This window comes from Rattus norvegicus, chromosome 2, assembly GCF_021556685.1.
Source record: "Rattus norvegicus strain SHRSP/BbbUtx chromosome 2, alternate assembly SHRSP_T2T, whole genome shotgun sequence".
In the NCBI taxonomy this organism is placed as follows: domain Eukaryota; kingdom Metazoa; phylum Chordata; class Mammalia; order Rodentia; family Muridae; genus Rattus; species Rattus norvegicus.
The window spans coordinates 114,130,570-114,157,728 of NC_141535.1; the positions used below are offsets into that span (position 1 = coordinate 114,130,570).

Below are 27,159 nucleotides of genomic sequence, written 5' to 3' on the forward strand. Positions count from 1 at the left end.
GTGAACTTGACATATAAATTAAGAATAAAATTTACCACTACCCGAAGACTACGCATGGACAGACCCATGGCTCCAGCTGCATATGTAACAGAGGATGGCCTTGTTGGGCACCAATGGGAGGGGAAGCCCTTGGTCCTGCAAAGCTGGAGCCCCAGTGCAGGGGAATGTCTGAGCAGTGAGGCAGGAAGGGGTGCGTGGTTGGGTGGGGGACCACCCTCATAAAAGAAGTGGGAAGGGATGGGATAGGGAGCTAGCTTATGGACGGGAAACCGGAAAAGGGAATAATATTTGAAATGTAAATTTTAAAAATCCAGTAAAAAATAATAAAATAAAATAAAATAAAATAAAATAAAATAAAATTTAGCCTGGCATGGAAGGGAAAATGGAAACTCCAGAGGGAAAAACTGAACACAGAGATGCTCCAGAGCATAGAGCTAAGAGAAAATGAAAGGAAAGTCTTCTAGGATCAGCAGCAACCTACCTCATCAGTTCTTTTTGTTTGGTGTTTTCCTGTCTGTTATTGGTTATAAAAATCGTGTTTCCGCCCGGTTTCGAACCGGGGACCTTTCGCGTGTTAGGCGAACGTGATAACCACTACACTACGGAAACCTGGCTGCTTCCTCTTGCTGAAATAGTTCCTCTTATGTTCTCATGCATGCTTCACAAGTTTTAAAATTCATGCATTTTTCAACGAGGAAAGAAAGAAAGAAAGAAAAAAAAGTAAACTGAACAGAGCACAGTTAACTGACTGAACAGTGCTGAAACTATTTCAAAAGTTTGAACTTGTTCTCTCCCTCTCTCTCCGGCTGGAGAAGCCTCAGCACGCCAGAGACTGTGAAATGGAGCAGAACCGTGCTTCAGCCGTTTTCTGGTGGGAGGACGTATAAATTACCTTTCCCCATCCTGCTTCGAAATACCTGCCAAAGCTTCTAATTTGTGTACTTTTTAAAAACCCTAAGGGACGCGCGAAATCAGACACCAAGACGCTCATTTTTGCCACGCAATGAATGTACTTTTTTTTTTTTTTTTTTAGCTGAACTTCATAATGATCTAAGACATTTATATTCCTTACCAAGTGGCAGTTCCTATTCCTAATACAATCAACCCCAGGAAATGAACGTTATCTTCATAGGATCTAGAGATATAATCCGAAAACGATGAAATGGGGGGGGGGGGAGTAAAGAAGGAAAGAAGGGAGGAAAGTAAGGAAGGAGGAAATGAGGGGGAAAAATAAAGGAAGAAAAGAAGGGAGGCAGGGAGGAATAAAGGAAAGAGAAAGGAGAAAGGACAAGGAGGAAGGAGGGGAGCCAAGCATCCCAGAACTCAGAGTCTGAAGAGGGGAATTCGAGGCTAGCCTGTGCTAAGATGCGGAACACCATCTTATGTTCATTTGTAGAAACCACAGGAAAGATATAACATTGTTTACTATGCAGAACATAAACTCGTTTCACACCCCAGCCTCTGCTGAAGTTGATCCTTACAGAAGCCAGGCAGAACCTTCCTACAACAATATTCCCAAGCCTTTCCTGGGTTTCAGGGTCCTTCCTCCTGTTTCCCACTCCTGTTAACCAGAGATCAAGGACTTGGGAGAATCTCAACCCACGGAAGCGGTCTCAGGAGGCACCGCGCGTCACGCGGGCCAGCAGATGGCGCGGTCCTCTGTGACGCGGGGCACCTGTCCCCAGCACAGCCAGCGAAGGAGCGGTCCGGAGGCGCAGATGCAGCAGCACCGGCAGCATGAGCAGCTACCAGCCACCAGTGGTGATCGACAACGGCTCGGGAATGATCAAGGCGGGCCTGGCTGGGGCCCGGGAGCCCCAGTTCGTCTACCCGAATATTCTGGGCCGGACCAAGAACCACAGCCCTGCGGCTGACAGCAAGCAGGAGCTGCGTGTGGGTGATCAAGCGCAGGAGCGCAGGAGCTTCCTGTCCATCAGGTACTGCAGGACGCTAAAGTCTGGGTCTGTGTGGAAGTGGGTGGAGAGCCCACAGCTAAAGCCTCCGGGAAAGGACCAGGAAAGGAACCCCAAGGCCTCAGCCAGCCACCCGTTACACAAACTTCTGTTCTCTGTGCACAAATATATTCAAACACACAGTGGCCATTCGTGTTAGACGTGCCTGCATAAGAACGTGACTTGATGTATGGCATTTGTCGTGTGGTGAGGTCCCTTTAACCATTTACTATACTTGAATAACGTAGGAAGTTTCCAACTTTTTGAAGTCACATTCTCCAAGGAGGAGAAAAATGGCAAAGCAAAATGACTGCAGAGAAAAGTAGTCGTGCTATTTACTGGAAGTTACCATGATAAATACTCTCCCTTTAGATGAAAAAGAGCAGAAAGGGAACGTGTTAATGGCTTCTGTCTAGGAATGGTACCCTGCACCTTTAATAAGGCAAAGACAGGGGAGTCTGTGAGTTCCAGGCCAAGTTGGTTTGCATACTGAGCCTATCTGTCTATTTATTTGATAGGATTTCTCTGCGTAGCCCTGGCTGTCCTAGAACTCATTCTGTAGACCAGACTGGTCTCAAACTCAGAGATCTGCCTGCCTCTGCCTCTTGAGTGCTGGAGGCAAGTGTCATGGGTTCTAAGGCAGCGAGGACAGCGTAGAGAGACTCTGTCTCAAAACAAGAACTATAATAATAATAATAATAATAATAACAACAACAACAACAACAACAACACAATACTTTTAAAGCCAAATCTAAAAACCACCACTAACAACAACCATAAAAACACAAGACATATATTTTTTTTTGTTCCCCCTCCAGCTATCCAGTGGAACGGGGTCTCATTTCTTCCTGGGGAGACATGGAGATCATGTGGAAACATATCTATGACTACAACCTGAACCTGAACCCCAGCGATGGCCCGGTCTTGGTTACAGAACCGGCTCTCAACCCATTGGCAGACCGGCAGCACATCTCCGAAGTGTTTTTTGAAAATCTGGGAGTCCCTGCCTTCTATATGTCTGTCCAGGCTGTGTTGGCTCTGTTTGCTGCTGGTTTTACCACTGGCCTTGTGCTGAACTCAGGTGCTGGGATTACTCAGTGTGTGCCCATCTTTGAGGGTTACTGCCTATCACATGGTGTAAAACAGCTAAACGTGGCAGGAATTGACCTCACCAACTACCTCATGATGTTGCTGAAGGATGATGGTATCATGCTGCTTAGAACTGGGGACAGAAAAACTGTCACAGACATTAAGGAGAATGCTTGCTATGTGGCAATGAACTATGATGAGGAAATGGTCAAGGAATCTAACGTAGAGAAAATGTACACCCTCCCTGACGGGAAGACTGTAAAACTCCGTAAGCAGGTATTCCGCTGCCCGGAGGCCCTCTTCTCTCCGTATCTTGTGAATGTGGATGCTCCTGGCATCGACAGGATATGCTTCAGCAGTATAATGAAGTGTGATGCAGATCTCAGGAACTCCTTCTTCTCCAACATCATCCTTTCCGGAGGATCGACCTCTTTTCCTGGTTTAGATAAGCGACTCATTAAGGATGTGGCAAAGTTGGCACCTGCCAATACCACCGTGCAGGTTGTAGCTCCTCCTGAAAGGAAAATTTCGGTGTGGATGGGGGGATCTATTCTTGCATCCTTGTCTGCCTTCCAAGACATGTGGATCACGGCTGCAGAATTCGAAGAAGTGGGACCCAACATTGTACACCAGAGGTGCTTCTGAAATGTATGCAGAATGAATGACGAGTAAAATTGCTTTGGATGTACATAACAAAATGCTTTGGGTATTCTTATTTGGGGAGGATGAAAAGAAGTTCTGTAATTGGGGTGGCCACTTTCTCTTTAAAAATGTTTTTGGTAGTTCTGGGAGTTGACCCTAGAGTCTCATGAATGCTAAGTGCTCTACCAGGGAACTATATTCCCAGTTTTCTCCCCCTCCTCCTCCTCCCCCTCCTCCTCCTCCTCCCCCTCCTCCTCCCCCTCCTCCCCCTCCTCCTCCTCTTCTTCCTCCTCTTCCTCCTCTTCTTCCTCCTTCTCCTCCTCTTCCTCCTCTTCTCCTTTTTTTTTTTTGAGATATTTTGAGATTAGATCTGCTAAACTGCCTAGGCTGGACTTGAAAACTTGTAATCCTTGTGCTTCAGTCTCCCAGATAGCTGGAATTACAACAACTTTGGGCCTGGTTTTCTTGAATTCTTCTAACAGGGCAGGAAACAATGTAATAAAAGTGGTCGGGTGTTGTAGGAGGTGAGGCGGGGCTCAGAAACTGCTGAAACAGTTTTAAGCTAGGTACAGCAGTTTTAAGCTAGCCAGAGTGGGGTATACTGTGATATCAGCACCCAGGAGGTGGAGGAAGAGAAAAATCACTGCATGTTCAAGAGCAGCTTGGGCTGCAGGATTGTTAGTCTAGCAAGAGCTCCCATAGCAAGATACCCTGGGGAGCAGTATTTATTGTAAATAATATAGGGAAAAATAGTCCAGAGGCATCTGGAGGAGTCCGAAGCAGAGAGAGAGAAGTAGGCTGGGCATGGGCAGGGCAGTCTGTAAGACAGGCAGAGTGTGAGAGAGCAGGGTTTGGGCAAATGTTGCAGATTCTGTCAGGTCCAAAGAAACGGGACAGATGGCCATCTGTGGTGTCTAATAACATATCCCAGCCTCTGGGCTCACTCAGTACCTGTGGCTCCTTACAGCTCTTCTCACTCTGCCCTCTATCCTATACTTCTCCGGTCATGGTCTCAGCTTCCTTCCTATATGACCCCGCAATTTCATCTATGTGCTCTCTTGGGCTTCCAGTCTTGATCCCCTCACACTTGCCCCACGGCTTTCCTCCCCTTTCGCTCTTCTCCCGTCCATCCTCTCATGGCCCAGTTCACTGCTGCTCTCTCTCCCTTCTCTGGACTTTTTCCAGACACACCTCTTCTTCACATGTACAATAAAAACCTTTCCTTCAACCATAACTAGGAGCAGCCATGTTCTCACTTTATATAATGAGGAGGACTGGTAGCTGAGGGGACCAACTCCTCCTGGGGACAGAAAACCCATTTCCCAAGTTCCTGAAGAATGCTAGCTGTTATTTAACCACAGAAAGTCCTTCTACAGTCCAACTTGAGCTCATGGATATAGAGACAGGTGTTAATTGCCCAAATAATAAGTCAAATGCTTTTATGGGAAACAGTATGTATTCTCCACTTTTCCCTTGGAAAGAGAGCAAGGGACAGTGCCCCATTTATTTTTGACAGGGTATCTTGGTATAGGAGCTCCTGCTGTACTAACAATCCTGTCGTTCAAGCTCCTCTTGAACCTGCAGTGATTTTTCTCTTCCCCCACCTCCTGGGTGCTGATGTCACAGCACACCCTTGCTGGGCCTAGTTTAAAACATTGTGTCAAATGAGTCAGATCTAAGGTTGTTGTTGAAGTTCAAGGAAAAAGGTTGCTGTGGGAAGGAATGAGTCCATGACAGGAAGAGAGCAGATATTCTGACAGCATGAGATTGAACTAGAGTCCGTGAACAAAGTGTGTTTCCTAGAATGGAGTGGATCGAGGGGTGTGACCGGAAGGTAAATTAAGGCAGAACTGACAGTGCTGGTACAGAGAACCCACCGAAGATGACCACTGAGACACGATTGATGGCCAATTTAAACCTCTGCAATGTCTCGTCCTATCACGGTCTTTCAGATGGCTGGAACAAAGTCTTAATTCCAGATGACTACACTCAGATATCCAGTCCCTAAGTGTAGCACCAAGTGCCAAGAGCATTAAGGTTTTGTTTTTGTTTTTGTTTTCCCCAAAGCTGAGGACCGAACCCAGGGCCTTGCACTTGCTAGTCAACCACTCTACCACTGAGCTAAATCCCCAACTCCAGAGCATGCAGTTTTTGAAAGCAAAAAAACATGCCCTGGCATATCCCTGGGAAGCTCCAGGGGAGCATTTTGGGTAAGCAAACAATTTATCAGAAGCTAAGATAAGCCGTTAGCTGAGGGGGAGGTTTGCAAGAAACAGGAAGTTTGGCAGAAGCTAAGATAAATTAGCTGGGGCATCTCAACCTCAGGTCCTAGATCAGAGTTGGGTAATTTTCCTTGGGATTCTCCATCAAGGAGATCAGTTTCTAGTTAAATCTGAAATGGCCTCAGCAGGAATGCAAGGTGGAGGAACCTCTGCACTGTCTTGTCCTATCACGGTCTTTCAAGTTAAATGCCCTCATGGCAGAGGAGGGCAACACCAGAAGACTAGGGATTTTATTAAGACAACTGAAGTGTTAATTTGCAGAATAAAACGGGACTGGGGAGATTCTAGAGCTTTGGTGATCCTTAGAAAGTTATTGATACAGATATAAAGTAGTCATATTCTTGGACTCAAGACTATAAACATTGGGAATTAAAAAATTACAGGGCTGGAGAGATGGCTCAGTGGTTAAGAGCACTGGTCGCTCTTCCAGAGGTCCTGAGTTCAATTCTCAGCAACCACACGGTGGCTCACAACCATCTGTAATGGGATCTGAAATGGGATCTACTGTTCTCTTCTGGTGTAAATAAAATAAATCTTTAAAAAAATCTAATTAGTGTCTTTGATGACCTGGGTAACTGAGACAATGGTGGAAATGAAAATGTGTAAATCAAGATATTTAGTATGTGCTCTTCCCGTGAAATGTGTGCTAACCCAGAAGTTACCTGTCCTCAGGAGTATCATTAGATCTGGACAATGTATTCCCTCAAGACTTGCCTGGAACCCTGATTAGGGAACAGAGAAAGAACAGACACATGGACAAGGGGTACAGAAAAGCTGGGTTAGTAGAGATGTGCTCACTTTAATGGAACAACACCTACTAGCAGGCAATTCAGGACCCCAGCATGTTTATTAGGTGCAGCGTAGGGTGACAGGTAACTTAGACTCTATGGTAGATGTTATGGTCTCACCCTCCACCCCCAGAATAGCTGTAGCCATTTTGTTCCCTGCCTGCCAGCTATTTTATGTTGTTGCTATAACATACCTGTCATCACTGACACAGAGAAGTGACTTGGCTCAGAGCAAGGACATGCTGGCCACCTACTTTGTTTTGTTCGTAGGTTCTATATGAAGTTTGCTAATCTTAAGAAATTCCACAAAGCTTTACATAGGACCCATCAAATCAAAGGTCAATATGAACTGTTATTGTAAGGCTCAAAGTGATCTTAACTACCGGGAGAGCCCCAAAGTGAGATACAACATCGGAGTTCGATGCAAATGCAAGAGGTTTATTTTCTGATGCATCGGGGTCGACCTTCAATCGACCTTCACGGCAAGTGACTGGAAGGTGACCCCAAATGGCTATAACAAGCAGTGTTTATACTTTTTAGGGGTACAGGTTACATCAGCAAGGTTACGGTTTAAACTGACTGGCTAAGCATATTGACCTTTGAATCTATTGGCTAGCAAGCATATGACATACATTTGAACTCTATCTGGGACCAGAGGGTCAGGTGACTATCAGTCAGTACATTCTGCAGATTTTCAAGAATGTCCCTGCTCCTTGGCCTAGCCTTGACCAGAGGTGGGAAGCTGGTAATCTTGACCTGAGGTGGTGGGTATAACGCTGGCGAAAGCCCTTAGGGTCCTTCACAGGAACTCCATAACCTACCTATTTTCTACCAGACCAAGCCTCTTAATAGCTCTTACGCTTCAGTAAGAACTAGGGTCCTTTATTTCGTCTAAAATACCTTGAGTCAGAGCTGATCACTGGGCAGCACTTCCTGCACCTACGTGCATATGAACTCTTTGTGGTTCTTGTGGGTTTTTTTTTTTTTTCTTTACAAACTGACAGAAAAAGATACTGAAAGACCCCAGCTTAGCAGCAGTAACGCCATTTTGCAAGGCTGTACTTAAGATGACTGGTTCAGGGAAAGGTTAGAACACTGAGTACACAGCGGCTGCCAAGCAGGATGTGTTTGGTTGAAGGCCTGGCAACAGGACGACTGCAGTTGAGCACCTGACAATGAGAAAAGCCCCGGGAGAGGTCCCACACCCTGGTGGGGGGCCGAGTCAGTCGTTATGTTCCAAGAAGGTAGCTAAGAAACTTGCCCCCGGGCTGAACCCTTGGGGGGCTGAGTCAGCCGTTATGTTTCAGGAAGGTAGCTAGGAAACTTGCCCCCGGGCTAAACCCTTGCCATATTAGAATCCACCAATTATATCCCTGTAACCATGCATCTGCTTCTGTATGCTTGCTTCTGCTTCCCAAAATCCTATAAAAGCCCATCCTTGGTTCCGTGGGGCGCGCCAGTCCCCCGAGTGACTGAAGCGCCCGCAGGTACCTGTGCCTGTGTATCCCGACAATAAACCAAATCCTCTTGCTGATTGCATCCTGTGGTGTCTCGGTCTGGTCTTTGGAGTTGGAGGGTCTCCATCCCGAGGGAAAGTTCTCCCTGAGAGCTTTTCATTTGGTGCATTGGCCGGGAAAGGAGATCCTCCACCCAGGGACCACCGACCACCCACTGGGAGGTAAGCCGGCCGACGTCTGTCTGTCTGTCTAATTTTGTCTCGTTCTACCTTATTCTGTCTGTTCTGTGAGCGCTCAGCCAGGTCTGTTCTGTGAACGCTCAGCCAGGTCTGTTCTGTGGGCGCTCAGCCAAGTCTGTTCTGTGAGCGCTCAGCCAGGTTCTGTGAGCACTCAGCCAGGTCTGTTCTGTGAGTGCTCAGCCAGGTTGTTTAGAATTTGGGCGGGACGAAGAAGGAGCTGACGAGCTCGGACTTCTCGCCCCGCAGCCCTGGAAGACGTTCCAAGGGTGTTAGGGGCCCGACTTTTCGGGGCCCAATCTGGGAGAGGAGAAAGATCCGGACTAACGGCACCTCTGTCTGTATTTTTGGCTTTCAGAGGGCCCCGGACCTTTGCCACCTCTATCTGAGAAAGATCCGGACTAACGGCACTCTGTCTGTATTTTTGGCTTTCAGAGGGCCCCGGACTTTTGCCACCTCTATCTGACTTTTTGCTTTCAGTTTGGTACCAAAGCCGTGCAGCACGCCTGTCTGTTGTTTGTTTGACTGTTGGTGTTGTTTGTTTTCTCTGTGTTCTAATCTTCCTTAGAACTAACATGGGACAGTCCCTAACAACGCCCCTAAGTCTCACTCTTGATCATTGGAAAGACGTCCACGACCGGGCACACAACCAGTCCGTCGAGGTTAAAAAAGGAAAATGGCAGACTCTCTGCACATCCGAGTGGCCCACCTTCGGAGCCGGATGGCCAGTGAATGGCACATTTAATAAGATCATTATTTTACAGGTTAAAGATCGGGTCATCCACGGACATCCTGACCAGGTTCCTTATATTATCACTTGGGAGAGTCTTGCCTTATACCCCCCCCCTTGGGCGGAACCCTTCGTGGACCCGAATTGGCCTCCCCTCAACCCCCAGCTTGTCCCCTCGGCCCCGCCCGGTTTGCTGGCCCCGTCTTCCTCTCTCTACCCCACTCTAATTAAATCAGAGCCTTCTAAGAAACCTGTCCTCCCGGCAGACTCAAACTCCCCTCTCATAGATCTTCTCTCTGACAGGCCCGGCTGAAACGGAGGAGGCAGAGCCGCCGGCCAGATCAGTTGCCGGGCCACAGTCTGATAAGGGTTTCTCCCCTGTCGCAGGGAGATTGCGCAATAAGCGCGAGGTGATGCCAGATTCAACCTCCCAGGCTTTCCCACTTAGACAGGGAACCGGTGGCCAGACCCAATACTGGCCGTTTTCAGCAGCTGACATTTACAATTGGAAACAACACAACCCTTCTTTCTCCAAAGATCCGGTGGCACTCACTGACCTAATAGAATCTGTTTTACTTACCCACCAGCCTACTTGGGATGACTGCCAACAGCTCTTACAGGCCCTCTTAACCTCAGAAAAAAAACAAAGAGTGTTCCTAGAGGCCAAAAAGCATGTTCTGGGAGATGATGGGCGTCCCACCCAGCTGCCTGAGGACCAAACTGGGATTTTAATACAGCTGAAGGTAAGGGACACCTACGCCTTTTTCGCCAGTTGCTTCTAGCGGGTCTCCGAGGGGCTATACGACGCCCTACTAATTTGGCTCAGGTAAAACAGGTATTACAGGAAGCAGGGGAAACTCCCTCCGCCTTTCTAGAGAGACTTAAGGAGGCCTACCGTATGTACACTCACTATGATCCAGATGACCCAGGACAAATGACGAGTGTCTCTATGTCCTTCATCTGGTAGGCTGCTCCAGATATCAAGACTAAGTTACAGAGGTTAAAAAATTTACAGGGCTATACATTACAGGATTTACTTAAAGAAGCTGAAAAGATTTTTAATAAGAGAGAGATAAAAAAGAAACTAAGAATTGAGTCGAATCTTGGCCGCCGTAGTTCAGGGCCAAAAAAGGAAGGGAGATAGCGGGGGAGCTCGAAAGGGGCTGAAGCTGGATAAAGATCAATGTGCCTATTACAAAGAGAAAGGACACTGGGCCAGAGAGTGCCCCAAGAAGCCTGGCGGACCCCGAAAGCCTCGACCACGAACCTCCCTCTTGGCTCTAGATAAAGATTAGAGAGGTCAGGGCCAGGAGCCCCCCCCCCCCCCCGAGCCCAGGGTAACGCTTAAGTTGGGGGGCAGCTGGTTACTTTCCTGGTAGACACAGGAGCCCAGCATTCAGTCCTCACTCAAGCTTCAGGACAACTCAGCGACCGGACGGCCTGGGTACAAGGAGCTACTGGTGAGAAACAATACCGATGGACTACGGACCGCCGGGTTCAGCTGGCTACTGGTAAGGTGACCCATTCCTTCTTACATGTTCCGGACTGCCCGTACCCTCTGCTGGGCCGTGACCTGCTCACCAAACTAAAAGCACAAATTCATTTTGAGGAAGGAGGGGCCCAAATAACTGGCCCCCACGGAACTCCCCTTCAAGTTCTAACCCTATGAACCGGGATAGGACACTGGCTTGGGCAGAGACTGGTGGGATGGGGTTGGCGCTCCAACAGCCCCCCTTAATTACAACTCCAGTCTCCATAAAACAATACCCCCTGTCACATGAAGCTTATCAAGGTATAAGGCCTCACATTACGAGGCTTCTAGATCAAGGCATCCTAATCCCCTGCCGGTCGCCTTGGAATACGCCTCTTCTGCCTGTAAGAAACCTGGCACTGGAGATTATAGGCCAGTACAAGACTTGAGAAAGGTCAACAAGAGGATAGAAGATATTCATCTGACTGTTCCAAACCCTTACAATTTGCTCCTGACTTTAGGGTTCAACATCCCACCCTCATACTCCTGCAAACCTTTTGAACTGTTCATCGATGAGAAACAGGGGTATGCTAAAGGGGTCCTAACACAAAGGTTGGGACCCTAGAAACGCCCTGTGGCCTACCTGTCTAAGAAATTGGACCCTGTGGCCTCCGGCTGGCCACCGTGCCTAAGGATGGTGGCTGCTATTGCTGTCCTGATCAAGGACACTGGAAAATTGACTTTGGGACAGCCACTCACCATCCTAACACCCCACGCAGTGGAGGCCTTGGTAAAGCAGCCCCCAGACCGCTGGCTCTCTAATTCTCACACCAAGCCTTGTTACTGGATGCAGAACGGGTTCAGTTTGGGCCCGTAGTCACCCTCAATCCTGCCACCTTGCTTCCTCTACCAGAGGAGGCAAAACAGCATGACTGCCTACAAATCCTCGCAGAAGTACATGGAACCAGGCCGGACCTATCGGACCAGCCTCTTCAGAATGCTGACCACACATGGTACACGGATGACAACAGCTTCTTGGCAGAGGGAGAGCGAAAGGCTGGAGCTGCGGTCACTACGGAGGACAAAGTGATTTGGGCGAAAGCCCTGCCTGCTGGTACCTCCGCACAACGGGCTGAACTCATCGCCTTGACTCAGGCGTTCAAGATGACAAAAGGTAAGAGGCTAAATATATATACAGACAGCCGTTATGCCTTTGCCACGGCACACATCCACGGGGAGATCTACCGGAGGCGGGGGCTGCTCACATCTGAGGGTAAAAATATGGCTAAAATTCTGGCCCTCTTAGAAGCCCTATTCTTGCCCAAAAGACTGAGTATTATACATTGTCCAGGACACCAGAAAGGGCACAACCCAGAGGCACGAGGAAACCGGCTGGCCGATGCCACGGCGCGAGAAGTGGCCATGAGCAAACAAATCTTACCCTTAAATAGCCCAGACCAACCCACGCCCCCACCAGTGGGACAAACCAGTTGGGTTTATGCCCATGAGGACATAGAGCTCCTAGAAAAAATGGGGGCCATCTACCACCCTCAACTAAAACAGTGGGTCTACAAAGGAAAGACAGTTATGCCAATAAAAATGACTTTTGAATTGATCTCTTTTTTTACACAAATTAACCCATTTGGGGTTTAAGAAGATAAAAACCTTACTAGATCGGGAAGAGATAAATCTGTGGTTTTTGAATCGGGACAAAGCGATACAAAAGGTGACTGAGAGTTGCAAAGCGTGCGCTCAGGTTAACCCGGGAAGGACCATGATTGGACAAGGAGTTCGTCCTAGGGGACACCGTCCCGACATCCATTGGGAAATTGATTTTACTGAAATTAAACCAGGTATGTATGGATACAAGTATCTCCTAGTGTTTGTAGACACCTTCTCAGGATGGGTCGAAGCCTTCCCCACAAAGCACGAGACTACAAAAATGGTCACCAAGAAGCTCCTCGAGGAAATCTTTCCCAGGTATGACATGCCTCAAGCGTTGGGGTCGGACAACGGGCCCGCTTTCGTCTCCCACGTAAGTCAGTTGGTGGCCAAATTGCTGGGGATTGATTGGAAATTACATTGTGCCTATAGACCCCAGAGTTCAGGTCAGGTAGAACGCATGAATAGAACAATTAAGGAGACTTTATCCAAACTTACGCTTACAACTGGCTCAAAGGATTGGGTGACCCTCCTTCCCCTAGTTCTCTATCGGGCCCGGAATACCCCGGGCCCCCATGGTCTAACTCCTTTTGAAATAATATATAGAACACCACCCCCATTTGTCCATTTCTTTGATTCAAACATTGCTGATTTTGCTGACAGCCCTTCTCTGAGGGCCCATTTACAGGCCCTACAGATTGTGCAGAGAGACGTCTGGAGACCTTTGGCCACTGCTTACCAGGACAAGCTTGAGCATCCGGTGGTGTCACACCCGTTCCAGATTGGAGACACCGTGTGGGTGCACAGACACCAGACCAAAAATCTCGAGCCACGGTGAAAAGGACCCTACACCGTCCTCCTGACTACCCCGACCGCCCTAAAGGTAGACGGAGTCTCGGCTTAGATCCACACACCACACGTCAAGGCAGTCCGGTCTGAGGAATTGACTAATCACAACACTACACCCCAGACATGGAGAGTTCAACACATTCCAAACCCCTTAAAGTTAAAACTCCTACGTGGCTCCTCCTAGCCCTTTTGTGGCCTAGAGTCAGTGGGGGAATAAGCCCCCACCAGACAGAAATCTCTTGACCAAGTCGAGTGAAAGATTTCACTCAAAGTTAACAAAAAAAAAAATGGGGGAATGAAAGACCCCAGCTTAGCAGCAGTAACGCCATTTTGCAAGGCTGTACTTAAGATGACTGGTTCAGGGAAAGGTTAGAACACTGAGTACACAGCGGCTGCCAAGCAGGATGTGTTTGGTTGAAGGCCTGGCAACAGGACGACTGCAGTTGAGCACCTGACAATGAGAAAAGCCCCGGGAGAGGTCCCACACCCTGGTGGGGGGCCGAGTCAGTCGTTATGTTCCAAGAAGGTAGCTAAGAAACTTGCCCCCGGGCTGAACCCTTGGGGGGCTGAGTCAGCCGTTATGTTTCAGGAAGGTAGCTAGGAAACTTGCCCCCGGGCTAAACCCTTGCCATATTAGAATCCACCAATTATATCCCTGTAACCATGCATCTGCTTCTGTATGCTTGCTTCTGCTTCCCAAAATCCTATAAAAGCCCATCCTTGGTTCCGTGGGGCGCGCCAGTCCCCCGAGTGACTGAAGCGCCCACAGGTGCCTGTGCCTGTGTATCCCGACAATAAACCAAATCCTCTTGCTGATTGCATCCTGTGGTGTCTCGGTCTGGTCTTTGGAGTTGGAGGGTCTCCATCCCGAGGGAAAGTTCTCCCTGAGAGCTTTTCAATACGTGTTGTCATAGTTCAGATAATTCTGAACTATGTCCCTGGACTGACCAGTATGAGGGTATGTGTTCAATAAACTCTTCTTGCTTAACTGAGATCAGTGTTTATATGGTTTGTGTGGCAATTCCTGAACCCCGGCAGTAGGAAGTCTCTGCAGAGGAGCAGTGTCTGGCTGTACAAATCCAGGGGGGAAAGGAAGATGCAGTTATTAGTTTTTATAAAAGCTTCCACTTGGACCAGAGGAAGAAATGTTAAAACTGAGAATAAAGAGGAGAAAAGACTAAGTCCACGATTGTCCAATTAAAGCAAGCTATATTTTGGGCTGCACTTGGGACTGGCCAGCCAGTGCCTCACCATAAGTCAGGATTTGAGAAAGCAGCCCCTGCTGGCTTCTTGAAGTCCCTTTCTGTGAGAGGTAAGATGTTCACAGGGGCAAGAGAGTTGGCCGTTGTACATTGTTTGGATACAATGAATCCTATGAACGGGCTTGCAAGCAGTTTACATCAGATCTAAGAAACAGGCACTCTAAATTATAAATAGAAACTTTAACATGCAAGGACTTAACACGGGACAAACAGGAAGGTTTTCTTAACTGCCTTATCTGCAAACGGAACCCTTAGCCTGCAGCGTATTTTTTTCTATTTTGGTCTCCCATGAATTCGCAAGGCACAAGATTCTTGTTTTGGTCTCGCAGAAGAAGCCTGACCCATACAGGGGAAGAGCTCTGTCAACTTGTCAGGGGTCCAAGGTCTTGGTCTTTCTCATGGCTGTGTCCCCATTAATAATACAAACTCAACTTCACTCAAGCCACTCACACACTGCTTCCTCCATCCCCTACAACATGCAGACACTGTCAAGACAACAGACGGCACCGGTCTCATGAGAAAGCAGCATGCAACATTAAAATGTCCAATACAGATCCAGTTTAAGGAAGACACTGGGAGGTGTGGCTTTGGGCTAGGCGTGAAAGGTGGTTAGAATTTAGATCTATTAGAAGCTGGGCGTGGTGGCTTACCCACCCAGCTTCTTTTAATCTTAAGGGAAGCCGAGGCAGGAGGGTTGAAGCAAATTCAAGGTCAGGCTGGTCTACTTAGTGAGTTCTAAGCCACCCAAAGCTACACAGGCTGTTTGTGTGCCTTTCCAATGAGTTTAGGTGATGTAGCAAGCACAGCCACAGGTGTCACAGGGATCTGGATAGGAGGGGGATATAGACAGGCACACGAGACACTGAGTTCACTTCAAGAATGTACAATTTTTATTTTTTTCCCATGTTCCTTGTTTTTAGCTGATAGAGTTAGCACTTTGAGCAGACCTTGAGCAGACAGTGTTAAATCCTCGGTAAAATATTAAGGCCTAGGTGAAACGTTAAGGCCTAGGTTTCTGGGTTAGCCTATCATAAGGAAACTTTCTCACATGTTTCTGCAGATACTAGAAAACGTTCTAATGCCAAGATAGATTACATATTCTGCTATGTTCCATGCCCTTGGAAACCAATAGAACTATTTTGTATAGTTACCCACAATTAACTTGGACCCGAACCAACCACCCAACAGCGCTTTCTGCACCTGCGTATTAGCTTTTATGGTATAAGCGGCCCCTGGGATAGACCCCGGCATAAGAGAGACAGCTGTACCCAATATAGGAAACTATCTGAAATAAGACTTCCATTTTGAGTAGTGGTCTAGGAAAGTTTAAGTTCCCAAGACTTTCCTGGGAAATGACATCCTACTTGGCAGACATTCTGGTTGGCAAGTTAAGACATGAATGTTACACAGGTCCATTCCTAGTAGACAAGTTAGGACATGAATATTAGACAACCTCAACCAATAGAAACAGGATAAATGTATAACAGACATGTTCCTAAGGAAGTCTCCTATCCCTAAATCCTGATTAATGAAATAATTTGGCACAGATGTTTGTGGATTGGGGGGGGGGCTTTAAAACCCTGTCGGATCTTACCTTGGGGTCGTGGTTAAGTTCCCAAATTTGGACTGTGGCTCTGGTTGACCAGCCCTGGGTTGTATGCTCAATCAACTATCCATAGCTGACTGAGATTGGTACTTGTGTGGTTTGTGAAGCATTCCTGGACCCCAACAACAGTGTCTTCTGCTCTCCTTATGTGAGTTCTCCCTTCTGTACTTTCCTGAACTTGCTGTGGCCTTGTTTGGCCTAGAGGACATTCCTTCTAGGTTCTGTCTACTCGTGCATTTTTCTGTAGTCCTTGGGCACATTTGGGTCAAGCTTTGGGCTTGAGAAAGGAACTGCAGATCATCTGGGCCCCCCATTTAGGTTAAACTCTGTACCAGTTATCTTACTTAAGCACACCATGGAAGCTAATGAGCACACAGCTCCTCACTGATAAGGTGGGGCCGCTCAAGGTCATTGTGAAGTTCAGTCAGGATGAACGTATTTAAAGGCATATGAAAAGACAACAAAATATTGGGATTTGTTTTTGAAAAAGAAATAATTTCCAGAGGCAGTGGGGTTAGGCTGAGATTCTAAGTTGCCCGCTGGTAGGTGCCCCCTCCATCAGAGTGAACACATCTTGATTGACCCTGACTTTCTGTAGCCCTGTCTGTGTGTCTGTCCTCTCTCCATTCCCTTGCTGGCCCTAAACCGGGTTCCAGGACCCAAGCCTTGAGAAAGGCAGTAGTATGTCACCTAGTTGAAATGACACTCTGTACAGCATCAAAGTGACCTCTTCGTGCTAGCCAGAACATTATATTGGACTATGGCTGACCACTTGGCATATGCAGGGGTTCCTCGTTTTCTCATTTTTTAACATTTGTTTGTTTGTTTGTTTACTTATTAGTAGGAATCAGCTCTTGCCTTCCACCATGTGGCTTCTACACGGTTCCTCAGGGTTCGCCTGGCCCCTGTTTTTGTGTTCTGGAACAGTTTTCATAAATGTTGTCTGGACTCCAAGTGAAAGACCCCAGCTTAGCAGCAGTAACGCCATTTTGCAAGGCTGTACTTAAGATGACTGGTTCAGAGAAAGGTTAGAACACTGAGTACACAGCGGCTGCCAAACAAGATGTGTTTGGTTGAAGGCCTGGCAACAGGAGGACTGCCGTTGAGCACCTGACAATGAGAAAAGCCCCGGGAGAGGTCCCACACCCTGGTGGGGGGCCGAGTCAGCCGTTATGTTCCAAGAAGGTAGCTATGAAACTTGCCCCCGGGCTGAACCCTTGGGGGGCCGAGTCAGTCCTTATGTTTCAGGAAGGTAGCTAGGAAACTTGCCCCCGGGCTAAACCCTTGCCATATTAGAATCCACCAATTATATCCCTGTAACCATGCATCTGCTTCTGTATGCTTGCTTCTGCTCCCCAAAATCCTATAAAAGCCCATCCTTGGTTCCGTGGGGCGCGCCAGTCCCCCGAGTGACTGAAGCGCCCGCAGGTGCCTGTGCCTGTGTATCCCGACAATAAACCAAATCCTCTTGCTGATTGCATCCTGTGGTGTCTCGGTCTGGTCTTTGGAGTTGGAGGGTTTCCATCCCGAGGGAAAGTTCTCCCCGAGAGCTTTTCACAAGTTGGCTTTGACTCCTACAGCTATGAGCCTCTGTGACAGTAAATGCACCAGTATCTTCTGGTTTGTCTTTCTCTGTGAGTAGTGGTGCTCTACAAGGGGCCGTGAGGTTTTCCTTCCATCTCTTTCCCCTTCCATGCCTTCGGTGGTCCTCTGCCAGTAGATATGTAGACACCACATTGATCAGAAGCCTTCCCGCCCTGTAGAGAACTGTAGGGGAAAAAGACCGAGATGGGGAAAGGATGGGCAGGTAGAAGAGGTACGTAACTCGGCCAGAAAACAAAACAGCAAAAAGGAAATTAAAAAAAAAAAAAACGGTGACCTTGAACTGCTTACCTCCTGCCTCAGCCTTCCTATATGCTGGGATTATAGGCGTGTGCCAGCTACCCTTGAGTCTTTCTTTCTGGAACTCGGTGCATACACCAAGTTGGCCATGAATTTACAAAAGATCTGCCTGCCTTTTGCCTCTCAAATTCTGGGAGTAAAGATTTGCGACACTTCCCCTGTGGGAATGGACTGGGATGAAGGTGAAGTTTAATTTTTCTTTTAAATGGAAGGGGGGAATTGGAAAGATCCTTAGTTTCGACTCTAATGTATTTCATAAGCTGAATCTCAGAGATGTGGGGGGGGGGGGGGGTGTGGGCTGGGGGTGGGCGTGGGCGCGTGCGTGCGCGCACGTGAGGGCTCAGCCAATCAGCGCGAGCTGTCGGGTATTTAGGGACAAGGGCCGCGCGACTTCTGCGTCTAACCCTATTGTTATAGCTGTGGGTTCTGTTCTTTTGTTCTCCGCCCGCTGTTTTTCTCGCTGACTTTCAGCGGGCCTGGAAAGTTCAGACCTGCAGCGGGTCACCGCGCATTCTGGAACCTCAAAAAATGTCAGCGTAGGAGCTCTGGTGCCAGAGCTCCGCGGCGCTGGGCCGCCCAGCCCGGTACCCGCCTGGAGGCCGCGGACGGCCTGGGGTCTTAGAACTCCGCTGCCGCCGTGAAGAGCTAGTCTCTGTTAGCTACGGGGCACCGGGCGCTGGGGTCAGGCCGGGAGAGCGCCGCAAGGACAGTAACGGAACTGGTCCCTGAGTTCGGTGGCTTTCCTGAGATGTGGGAAGTGCACCTGGAACTCAGTTCCTACAACCCCCACTTCCGCTGGGAAATGCCTTGCTACCTGGCGGGGCGCTAGAACTGCAACCGGGAGGAACGGGGCCAAGGTGTGTGCACGAGGCCACGGTGCTCACAAATGGATGGGTGTTCAGTCAGGGTCGCCAGCCAAAGGGCGGGTTTTGCCTTCACGGCCCGCCTCCATTTGTATTATATTCATGTTTCTGCTCTGCAGATTTTGCAGGAGTTTCGCTGGCCCCGCCTGAACTACCTTTGCAGTCATAGGGTCCTTACAGGCATGTACCTTCATACTGGGTTTGTGTAGTGCCAGGACTTGAACCTAGAACTTCCTAAACTATCAATGGGAGATGTTTTTTTCTCTGTATATGAAGTCGTTGAACATTTTGTAAAAGTTAGAAAATCTAGTAGTTTTTTTTTTTTTAATGAAAACATTTTTTCTTTGTCTTTTTGGTGCAAACCATTAAATGGAAGCTGAGAAAGAAGTTTAGAGAGATACATGTATTCCCTCTTCCCCGGCCTACCTTCACTTCACACATTGAGTCTTTTTTTTTTTTTTTTTTTAGATTTATTTTATGTATGTAAGTACACAGTTGCTCTCTTCAGACACACCAGAAGACATCAGATCCCATCACGGATGGTTGTGAGCCACCAATGTAGTTGCTGGGATTTTAACTCAGGACCTCTGGAAGAGCAGTCAGTGCACTTAACCGCTGAGCCATCTCTCCACAGTCTGGTTTCTTTGCAGAAAAGAAGATGAGAGGCACTTGGGAGGCAGAGGCAGGTGGATCTCTAGTTCAAGGCCATCCTGGTTCTACAGAGCAGTTTCAGGACAGTCAGGCGGACACCAGGAAACTATGTATCACAAAAACAAAACAAAAACAAAGAAGAAAGGGTCTGTGTGTGGGTGGCAGACAACTTTAATCCCAATGCTTGGGAGGCAGGCAAGTGGGTATCCGAAGGACAGCCAAGACTGAGTCAAAAACCAAAACCAAACAAACGCAAAGAGGAGAAAGGGAGAGGGAGGAGGAGTGGGGAGAGGACGAGGAGGAGCCCATAGTGATCAGTCCGCAGCCCACCAATCTCCCAGGAGTAGCTATATGTTTGTGAATGTCTCCCGCCAATGCAGTGCCCTAACTTCCTCAATACTTTTGTGAGGTGCTAGCCAGGGTCTGTGCATAAAAACATTGAAGAGATGAAGAGGCGTATGTATGTCCAGCACTTTTGTGAACTATATGCCATCTATCAACCCAGTCACCTGAAACAGGCCCTTTGCAGCTAATATGTTTCTTAGTATTACTGTTCTAAAGACTTGGGGAAATGAGTTGGGTTGTAGCTTAAGGAGGTAGAACGCTAGCCTAGAATGCTAAGGGGTCTGAGTTTAGTACCCAATCAGAAAAAAGAGGGGGAGGGAGTCGGGAATCAGCACACACAAACATAGGCACATATATGTGGTGTGAGTGTGTGTGTGTGTGTGTGTGTGTGTGTGTGTGTGTGTGTGTGAAATTTGAGGCTTGTGTGATGGTTCAGTGGGTAAAGCACTTGCTGTTTAAGTCTGAGGACCTGAGTTCTAGTCCCGAGAACCCACATGAGGCTGGACATGGTAGTATAAACCTGTGATGGAGGCGATGGAAGCTTGCAGACCAGCTAGTCTGACATACATACGCAGCAAGGATCCAGAGAGACTCTGCCCTAAGGTAGTAGGTGAGAACAGACACCTGCACTCACCACCCTACACACACACACACACACACACACACACACACACACACACACACACGCATCACACAATTCTGGCTCCTTAGAGTGGTCATTGAGAATTTGCCAGTGTTTGTGGAGAAGAGCACTGGATATGGAAGGAATGAAGCTCTAGGACCAGCTTTGCCAGCTACTGGTATATGTTCTTGGTGTAACAACTCTTTATGTTTTCTTTTTCTTTTTCTTTTTTTCCCTTTTTTTTTTTTTTTTTTTTAAACTTTTAAACACAAGGTCTCAGACTGTAGCCAAGGCTTGCCTGGAACTCACTATGCTTATAGCTCAAACAGGATTGCAATTAATTGGCTGTACTTAAGGTGGTCCCTAACCCCTCTTCCCCCTTTGAAGACAGGGCCTCCTGTAGTCCAGTCTGGCCTTGAACTGCTGATCAGTAGTAGGGAATGCATTGAACTTCGATCTTTTGTCTCTTCTTCCCGAGTGAACTTTGATCTTTTGTCTCTTCTTCCCGAGTGCTGATATTAAAAGGTGCACGGTACAAGCTCAGGTTTCTGATGTGCTGGGGTTAGTGTTTGCTGAGCAAACATTTCAAACGAACCACATCCCCAGTCCTGATGCTAACCTTGAGCTCATCCCAAAATTAAGTCCTTTTAAGATTAGCCCCAAACCGTGGCTTAGTTCCTGGACTGCAGCTAGAAATGTCTTTTGTTCTTGCTCCATCTAGTGGTAATTTAGAGCCTCCACATTTAGAAAATTCCTACTTGTTTTGGGCTTTGATAATCATACACTATGAATGGCTTTCCTTGAAGGAAAAAAAAATTAAACATTTTAAGTTGTTGTCTGAGATAGTTTTAGTATATACCTAGGCTTATTGTGCCTGCTGATCTTGCTTCAGCCTTTAGAGTACGAGGTTATAGGAATGGACCGCTATAGACAAAAATAAATAAATTTTAAGAGAAGCCCACTGAAGTCTAGTTCCTAGGTTTGAAAACTCCACTTTAATTAATGTCTTACAAGCACTGCAAAGAAAAATTACAAACTTTTTGTGGCAAAATTACTATATACTATCAGAGTAAGAAAGGGCTATTGAATTCATCCAACAATATATATGGAAAGTGTTTATAGATAGTAAATAATGATGGCAAGTGTTACCTGTGTTAGCGAGGGTTCTCTAGAAGAATAGAAGGGATAGAATGGGTCTCTCTCTCTGTCTCTCTCTGTCTCTGTCTCTCTCTGTGTGTCTCTGTCTCTGTCTCTGTCTCTGTCTCTCTCTCTCTCTCTCTCTCTCTCTCTCTCCCTCCCTCCACCTCTCCTCCCTCCCTCCCTCTCTCCTGGCAAGGTCCAATAACCAGTAGCTGTTCAGTCCACGAGGCTGGGTGTCTCAGCTGGTCTTCAGTATCAGCTGGAACCCTGAAGAAGTAGGTTCCAACGCCAGTGTAGGAATGGACTTATCAGGGAGACTAAGAGTAAGCCAGGAAAGAGATCAAGCTTCCTTCCGCGTGCTTTATAAAGGCTGCCAGGAGAAGGTGTGGCCCAGATTAAAATGGATCTTCCTGCCTCAAAAGATCTAGATTAAAAGTGGGCCTTTCAAGTTCAACATCCTTAATTAAAAAAGAACCCCTTACAGGTGTTTTAGTTAACGCCTTATATGATCAGGTTGACAATTAAGAATAGCCATCACATTACCTGTTGCTCTATTGCAGGTAATAATTATGCTCAAATGTTACTATTCTACAATGTAAAAGGCTGCTTGGAGGGGTTTAAATGAATTGTTGTCCTCCTTGCTTTCTCCTCCTCCCCCTCCTCTTCCTAGGCAGCATGTAATTATTAATAAACAATCCACTATATCACGAGCTACTCTCCAGCTGCAGTGGTCTCCCAGCCCCAATGGCTAACCCCAAGTGGTGGTCTCCCCCATTTCCCACTGTTAGCTGGGGGCACACTCTCACCTTCCGGGTCATCCGTCCCTTGTGGCTAGTCTGTCACAACTTGCTCTAAGTACTGAGCCCTGTATAAAGGAAACTCCAGAGGCTTGTAATTTATCAGTCAGATTTATATCAGTAAATTCTCAACCCCCAAAATGCCCCACAAAGAACTCAAAACTCAGTTGATATAAACACAAGCTGCACTCACAGATGGGACAAATTACCCTATATTATTCTATTGCTCTTCTACGATATCCATAGCTACCCGTGACTCTTTCAAGCCACGTGGGTCAGGTTCATCTTCCTCTCTTTTAAGTTCCACCTTGTCTTTTCATCTCTGTCCTCCTCTCTCTTTGTCCATCTTTGCTCTCAGCCCTCTTTCCTTTCCCACTGCCCAACCACAGGCTCTAGCCTTGTCTTTCACCTGCCCTCACCTGCGTATAGAAGGCAATGTATATTTCCCCCTTTATGTCCAATTAAAAGGCTCTTTCCTCAGATGTAATTTATAAAGTATGAGATACATCCAACACCCAGTCTATAGTTTTGTCAACTAAATAAAGCACTCTGACATCTATCCTAACTTAAAAAGGCTTATAATTCTACACCTGCTGTGTCTTGGTTTAGCTTGTATAATCTCTGAAAACCATCCTCTCAAATATATTGTAGAGAGCCTTTTGGGGCCATTGGCTTCTAGACACTAGGTAGGAATCTGACATTATCAGGACAAAAGAAATAAGCCTGGGGCAAAAAATCTGGCTTTGGGTTTGGGTTCAGGAAATGGGTCCTGATTAAGAAGAACATTTACATTTGAGTTAAGGCGAAGCTCAGAGCTGGCTCAGTGGAAGCATGTGTGGCAAGTCCTTTTGTCTCAGTCATCCTGACCAGCCCCTAGAAAGGCGTTTGTCTACTGGGAAGGTCCAATAACCCAATTACCAGTAGCTGTTCAGTCCACGAGGCTGGGTGTCTCATCTGGTCTTCAGTATCAGCTGGAACCCTGAAGAAGTGGGCTCCAACGCCAGCGAAGGGATGGATTTACTAGGGAGAATAAGAGTAAGCCAGGAAAGAGATCAAGCTATTATTCCTAGACAGGAACTTTGCTTGTTCCTTGACCCAGAACTGATCTTATTATTCTGCATGTAATTAAAATGGTATAAAAGCAGATTGGAAAATAAAACATCTGCTTCAGCTTCAGAACTGGCTGGAGTTATGTTACATGTTGTCTAATTGTCTTTTTTTCTTTTCAATCCTCACTCCTGTCCTGGAGAACTTGTTGTTTGACTGAGGGAGCTTGTGTGTGTGTGTGTGTGTGTGTGTGTGTGTGTGTGTGTGTGTGTGTGTGTGTATTCTTTAATGCTAAATAGCCTGGGTTGGCTAAAAGACTATGGTTAGTTAGTCTTCAATCCCACTGGGACATAAAATTTACCTGAAAATATAGGAAGTCTAACAATGCTTTACAAATGGAAACAAATTGTAGAGACAGCTGCCTGCCTATATAGTCCCCTGTTTTTCAACACGTTGAAGCATCAAATTGTGTCTGTTTGGCCCAGGATCATGTGACGGACCTTCGTAACGCAGAATTATGAAGGATTGACTACCCTGTCTTGGCAGAGATAATCAGTCGACTATCCTGCATCGTGTGTCCCTTTTTTCTGGGTAGTAATTTGTCTGTAGATGAATAGGCAGTTTCTGCCCAGTGGCTATCTTGCCACAATGTACAACCTCATCTGGAGGTAAAGATGCTCAGTTTCTTCTTTGAATCCAAGAATGGGGAGCTGTTAGGAGCAGATATGTCTCAACAGCAAGGGATTACATAACATTAAACAGGTGTACATAGGTGTACATAACATAAGGCACATTCTGAGGATTTCTGATGTTTTTCAAATGTATCTATGTCAAGTAATTTGGACTGTTGCTCTTTAACTAATCTCAGCTATTTCTAATTAAAATATCTTAAAAACATCCTAACAATTAACTCGAGAGTCACTAATTTTCTGTCTCTTAACTCGTAGGTTTAAGCATCTAAAATCGGTTTGTAAAGGTGGTTATAAAAGGACTAGGTCAGTGCCGCCGGGATCGCTGGCAGAGGTTGTGCAGCGGCTTCTGTGCTACTCCTGCTGTGAGCATTGCATTGCAAGCTAGAGCCAAGCACACGGGCTGCCATCATGTCGTGTTACAGGTGGTATGGAGGAGAAAGCAGGGCATATGTTGGTAACCTGGGAACTAGTGCTGGTTAAGGAGGGTTAGAAAGGGCATTCAGTTACTATGGGCCCTTAAGAACTGTATGGATTGCCAGAAATCCTCCAGGATTTGCCTTTGTGGAATTTGAAGACTCTAGAGATGCAGAGGATGCCGTTTGAGGGTTGGATGGGAAAGTGATTTGTGGTTCTCAAGTGAGAGTTGAATTATCAACAGGCATGCCTTGGAGATCTCGTTTTGATAGACCACCTGCCCATCGTCCCTTTGATCCTAATGATAGACGCTATGAGTGTGGTGAAAGGGGACAATATGCTTGTGACCGTCATTGCTATAGCCAATGAAGGAGAAGCAGGTCATGATCTAGATCACATTTGGATCCAAGGGAAGGAGATACTATGCAGCAGGAGCAGCGGAAGGAGGTCAAGTTCACCATCTCTTCAACAATCAAGGTCTGTGTCTCTTCGTAGATCAATATCAGCTCCACTCAGAAGATCTAGGTCTGGTTCTATAATAGGATTGAGGTACTTCCCATCCTGCTCAGGGTTGAGATCAAGACCCAGGTCTATTTCATGACCAAGAAGCAGCTGATCAAAATCCAGATCTCCATCTCCTGAAAGAAGTCGTTCCCTATCAGGAAGTCTACATAGAAGTGCAAGCCCAGAAAGAATCAACTGAAGTTCTCAAGTTCACCCATTAGGGAAAAGTTATTTTGTTTATATTTATTTTAAACAGAAAGACCTCTAACAAGAATAGGGATGGGGGGAACAAAAATGTGAAAATACCACTTCATAGGGCACAAAAAGGCAAAATTACTTTGTTTATCCTTAGTTGGCAGTCTCTCTGGACTAACCAAAGTTTTCACCATCCTGTACCTGTCTAAATGACCATGAGAGCACCACAGGTTATTGAAGTATGAGGGTACAAAAAAAGGTTTAGTGTTTAGATGTGTTACGTGCCTGAACCCCAGTACTTGGGAGGCTGAGGAAAAAGAATTAAGAGTTCAAAGCCAGTCTGAGCTATATGATAGGACCTGTCTTAAACACAGTTTTAGTGGGTAGTTTTGCTATTCTACAAATACTAAGAATTAGCTTTATGAATTTTCAGGATTGAAAACAGAGCTTTGAATTTCCTAGGTAAGTATTTGACCAACTGAGAGACATCCCCAGCTCCTTCTCCTTTTCATTCAGTTCAACCCACTGGGGTAGTGCTGCACAAATTCACAGTGGGCCTTCCACCTCATGAAGACTTCTCAGGAAGGCGCTCACATGGATACCTAATGGTGTGTCTCCTAGGTGATTCCAAATAGAGCCAAACCGATGATGACGATAAACAAAACCCACCGGATTCCACCATAGTAAAACCATGAACCCTAAAAATGTAACATCTTCATTTTGATTTTAAACATTGAAAACAGATTCTTCTCTCATACAATACATCCTAACCACATGTTCCCCCTCCTCGACTTCTCCAAGCTCCCTCCAAGCTCCCTTCTCCCCCAGATCCACTTCCCCTCCATTTCCCTTCAGAAAAGAGCAGGTCTCCAAGAGACAACATCCAAATAGAACAAGATACATTGGGACAAAACAGAAGCCCTCATACATAGTCTGGGCAAGGCAAACCAGGAGGAGGAAATGAGTCCCAAGAGCAGGCAAAAGAGTCAGAGGTACTGATTCCCCCACTGTTAGGAGTCCCACAAGAACATCAAGGTAGCAACCCTAATGTGTGCAGAGAATCTGGGGCAGACCCATGCAGGCTGCATGCCTGCCGCTTCAGTTTCTGTGAGCTCTTGTGTGCCCTGCTTAGTTGATTCTGTGGGCCTTGTTCTCCTGGTGTCCTCCATCCCCTCTGACTCCTACCAGCTTTCCTCCTGCTCTTTGTGGGGTTCTTCAAACTCCAGGAGCCCTGGTGGAGATGTCCAATTTAGACATTCTTGGAATATGTCTGATTGTGGGTCTTCACACTCCCTCCCATCTGTTGCTGGAGGAAGCCTCTCTTGATGATGACTGGGCAAGGCACTAGTCTATAGCTATAGCAGAATATCATTAGGAATAATTGAATTGAATTTGTTTACTTATTGGTCAGTTGTGTTTGATTCTATTCTACTTCTTGGTGCGATCCAGTCTCAGGTGCCTGGTCATTCCAGGTAGTGTGGGGCATGAGTTCCCTCTTGTGGTGTCAGCCTCAAGTTAAACCAGACATTAGTTAGTCCACCACCCAGCAGATCTTGCTGGCAGGATAGATGTTGGTCAGAGGTTCAGCGGCTGGGTTGGTGTCCAGGTTTATCTTTCCATATCCTGCAGAGCACCTTCCCATGCCAAAGAGACTAGAACATAGGGGTGAGGTCTCCATGAAGGCACTGGCTCGACCTCTGTACATTCACTAAGCTGTGTGGATATTGTCCTTGGCAGTGGGGTCCCGCTGTCAGTTTTCAGAGAGCAACTGTCCTAGCATCCATCTGGGTTGTTTAGGAATCCCCTCCAGACCTCCTAGGCCAACAACTCAAACAAAGGCAACCGAGTCCCACCCCTGGGAGCCTTGCCTCACTACAGAAGATGGGCAGCTCAGACTCCATATCCTCCATTATTAGGAGTCCTCTCTAGGGAGTCCTTCATAAATTCCAGGAAGATTCCAC

The 27,159-nt window shown here is 46.9% G+C and overlaps 1 protein-coding gene, 2 non-coding genes and 2 pseudogenes across 4 annotated transcripts; 4 read left to right on the plus strand and 1 right to left on the minus strand.

Annotated features, from left to right (window-relative positions):
• Positions 1-536: 536 nt before the first annotated feature.
• Trnav-aac1 (transfer RNA valine (anticodon AAC) 1) lies at positions 537-609 on the minus strand. Its single transcript has one exon. It is a non-coding gene; the product is annotated as a tRNA-Val (tRNA).
• A 1,105-nt stretch (positions 610-1,714) lies between these two features.
• Positions 1,715-3,730, plus strand: Actrt3 (actin-related protein T3). The gene is made up of 2 exons (NM_001108942.2): positions 1,715-1,937; positions 2,771-3,730. Exons 1-2 carry the CDS (start codon positions 1,738-1,740, stop codon positions 3,684-3,686), a joined length of 1,116 nt encoding a protein of 371 aa, NP_001102412.1. The 5' UTR covers positions 1,715-1,737; the 3' UTR covers positions 3,687-3,730.
• Positions 3,731-9,021: 5,291 nt separating this feature from the next.
• Positions 9,022-17,506, plus strand: LOC147996206 (retrovirus-related Pol polyprotein-like; annotated as a pseudogene). Its single transcript, XR_015675272.1, has 6 exons — positions 9,022-9,246; positions 9,464-9,919; positions 10,537-11,821; positions 12,501-12,627; positions 12,973-13,526; positions 17,054-17,506. The product of XR_015675272.1 is annotated as a retrovirus-related Pol polyprotein-like, transcript variant X2 (transcript).
• Positions 17,507-18,325: 819 nt separating this feature from the next.
• Positions 18,326-18,713, plus strand: Terc (telomerase RNA component). The gene has a single exon (NR_001567.1).
• Positions 18,714-24,493: 5,780 nt separating this feature from the next.
• LOC108350239 (serine/arginine-rich splicing factor 7 pseudogene) lies at positions 24,494-25,202 on the plus strand (annotated as a pseudogene).
• Positions 25,203-27,159: the final 1,957 nt, after the last annotated feature.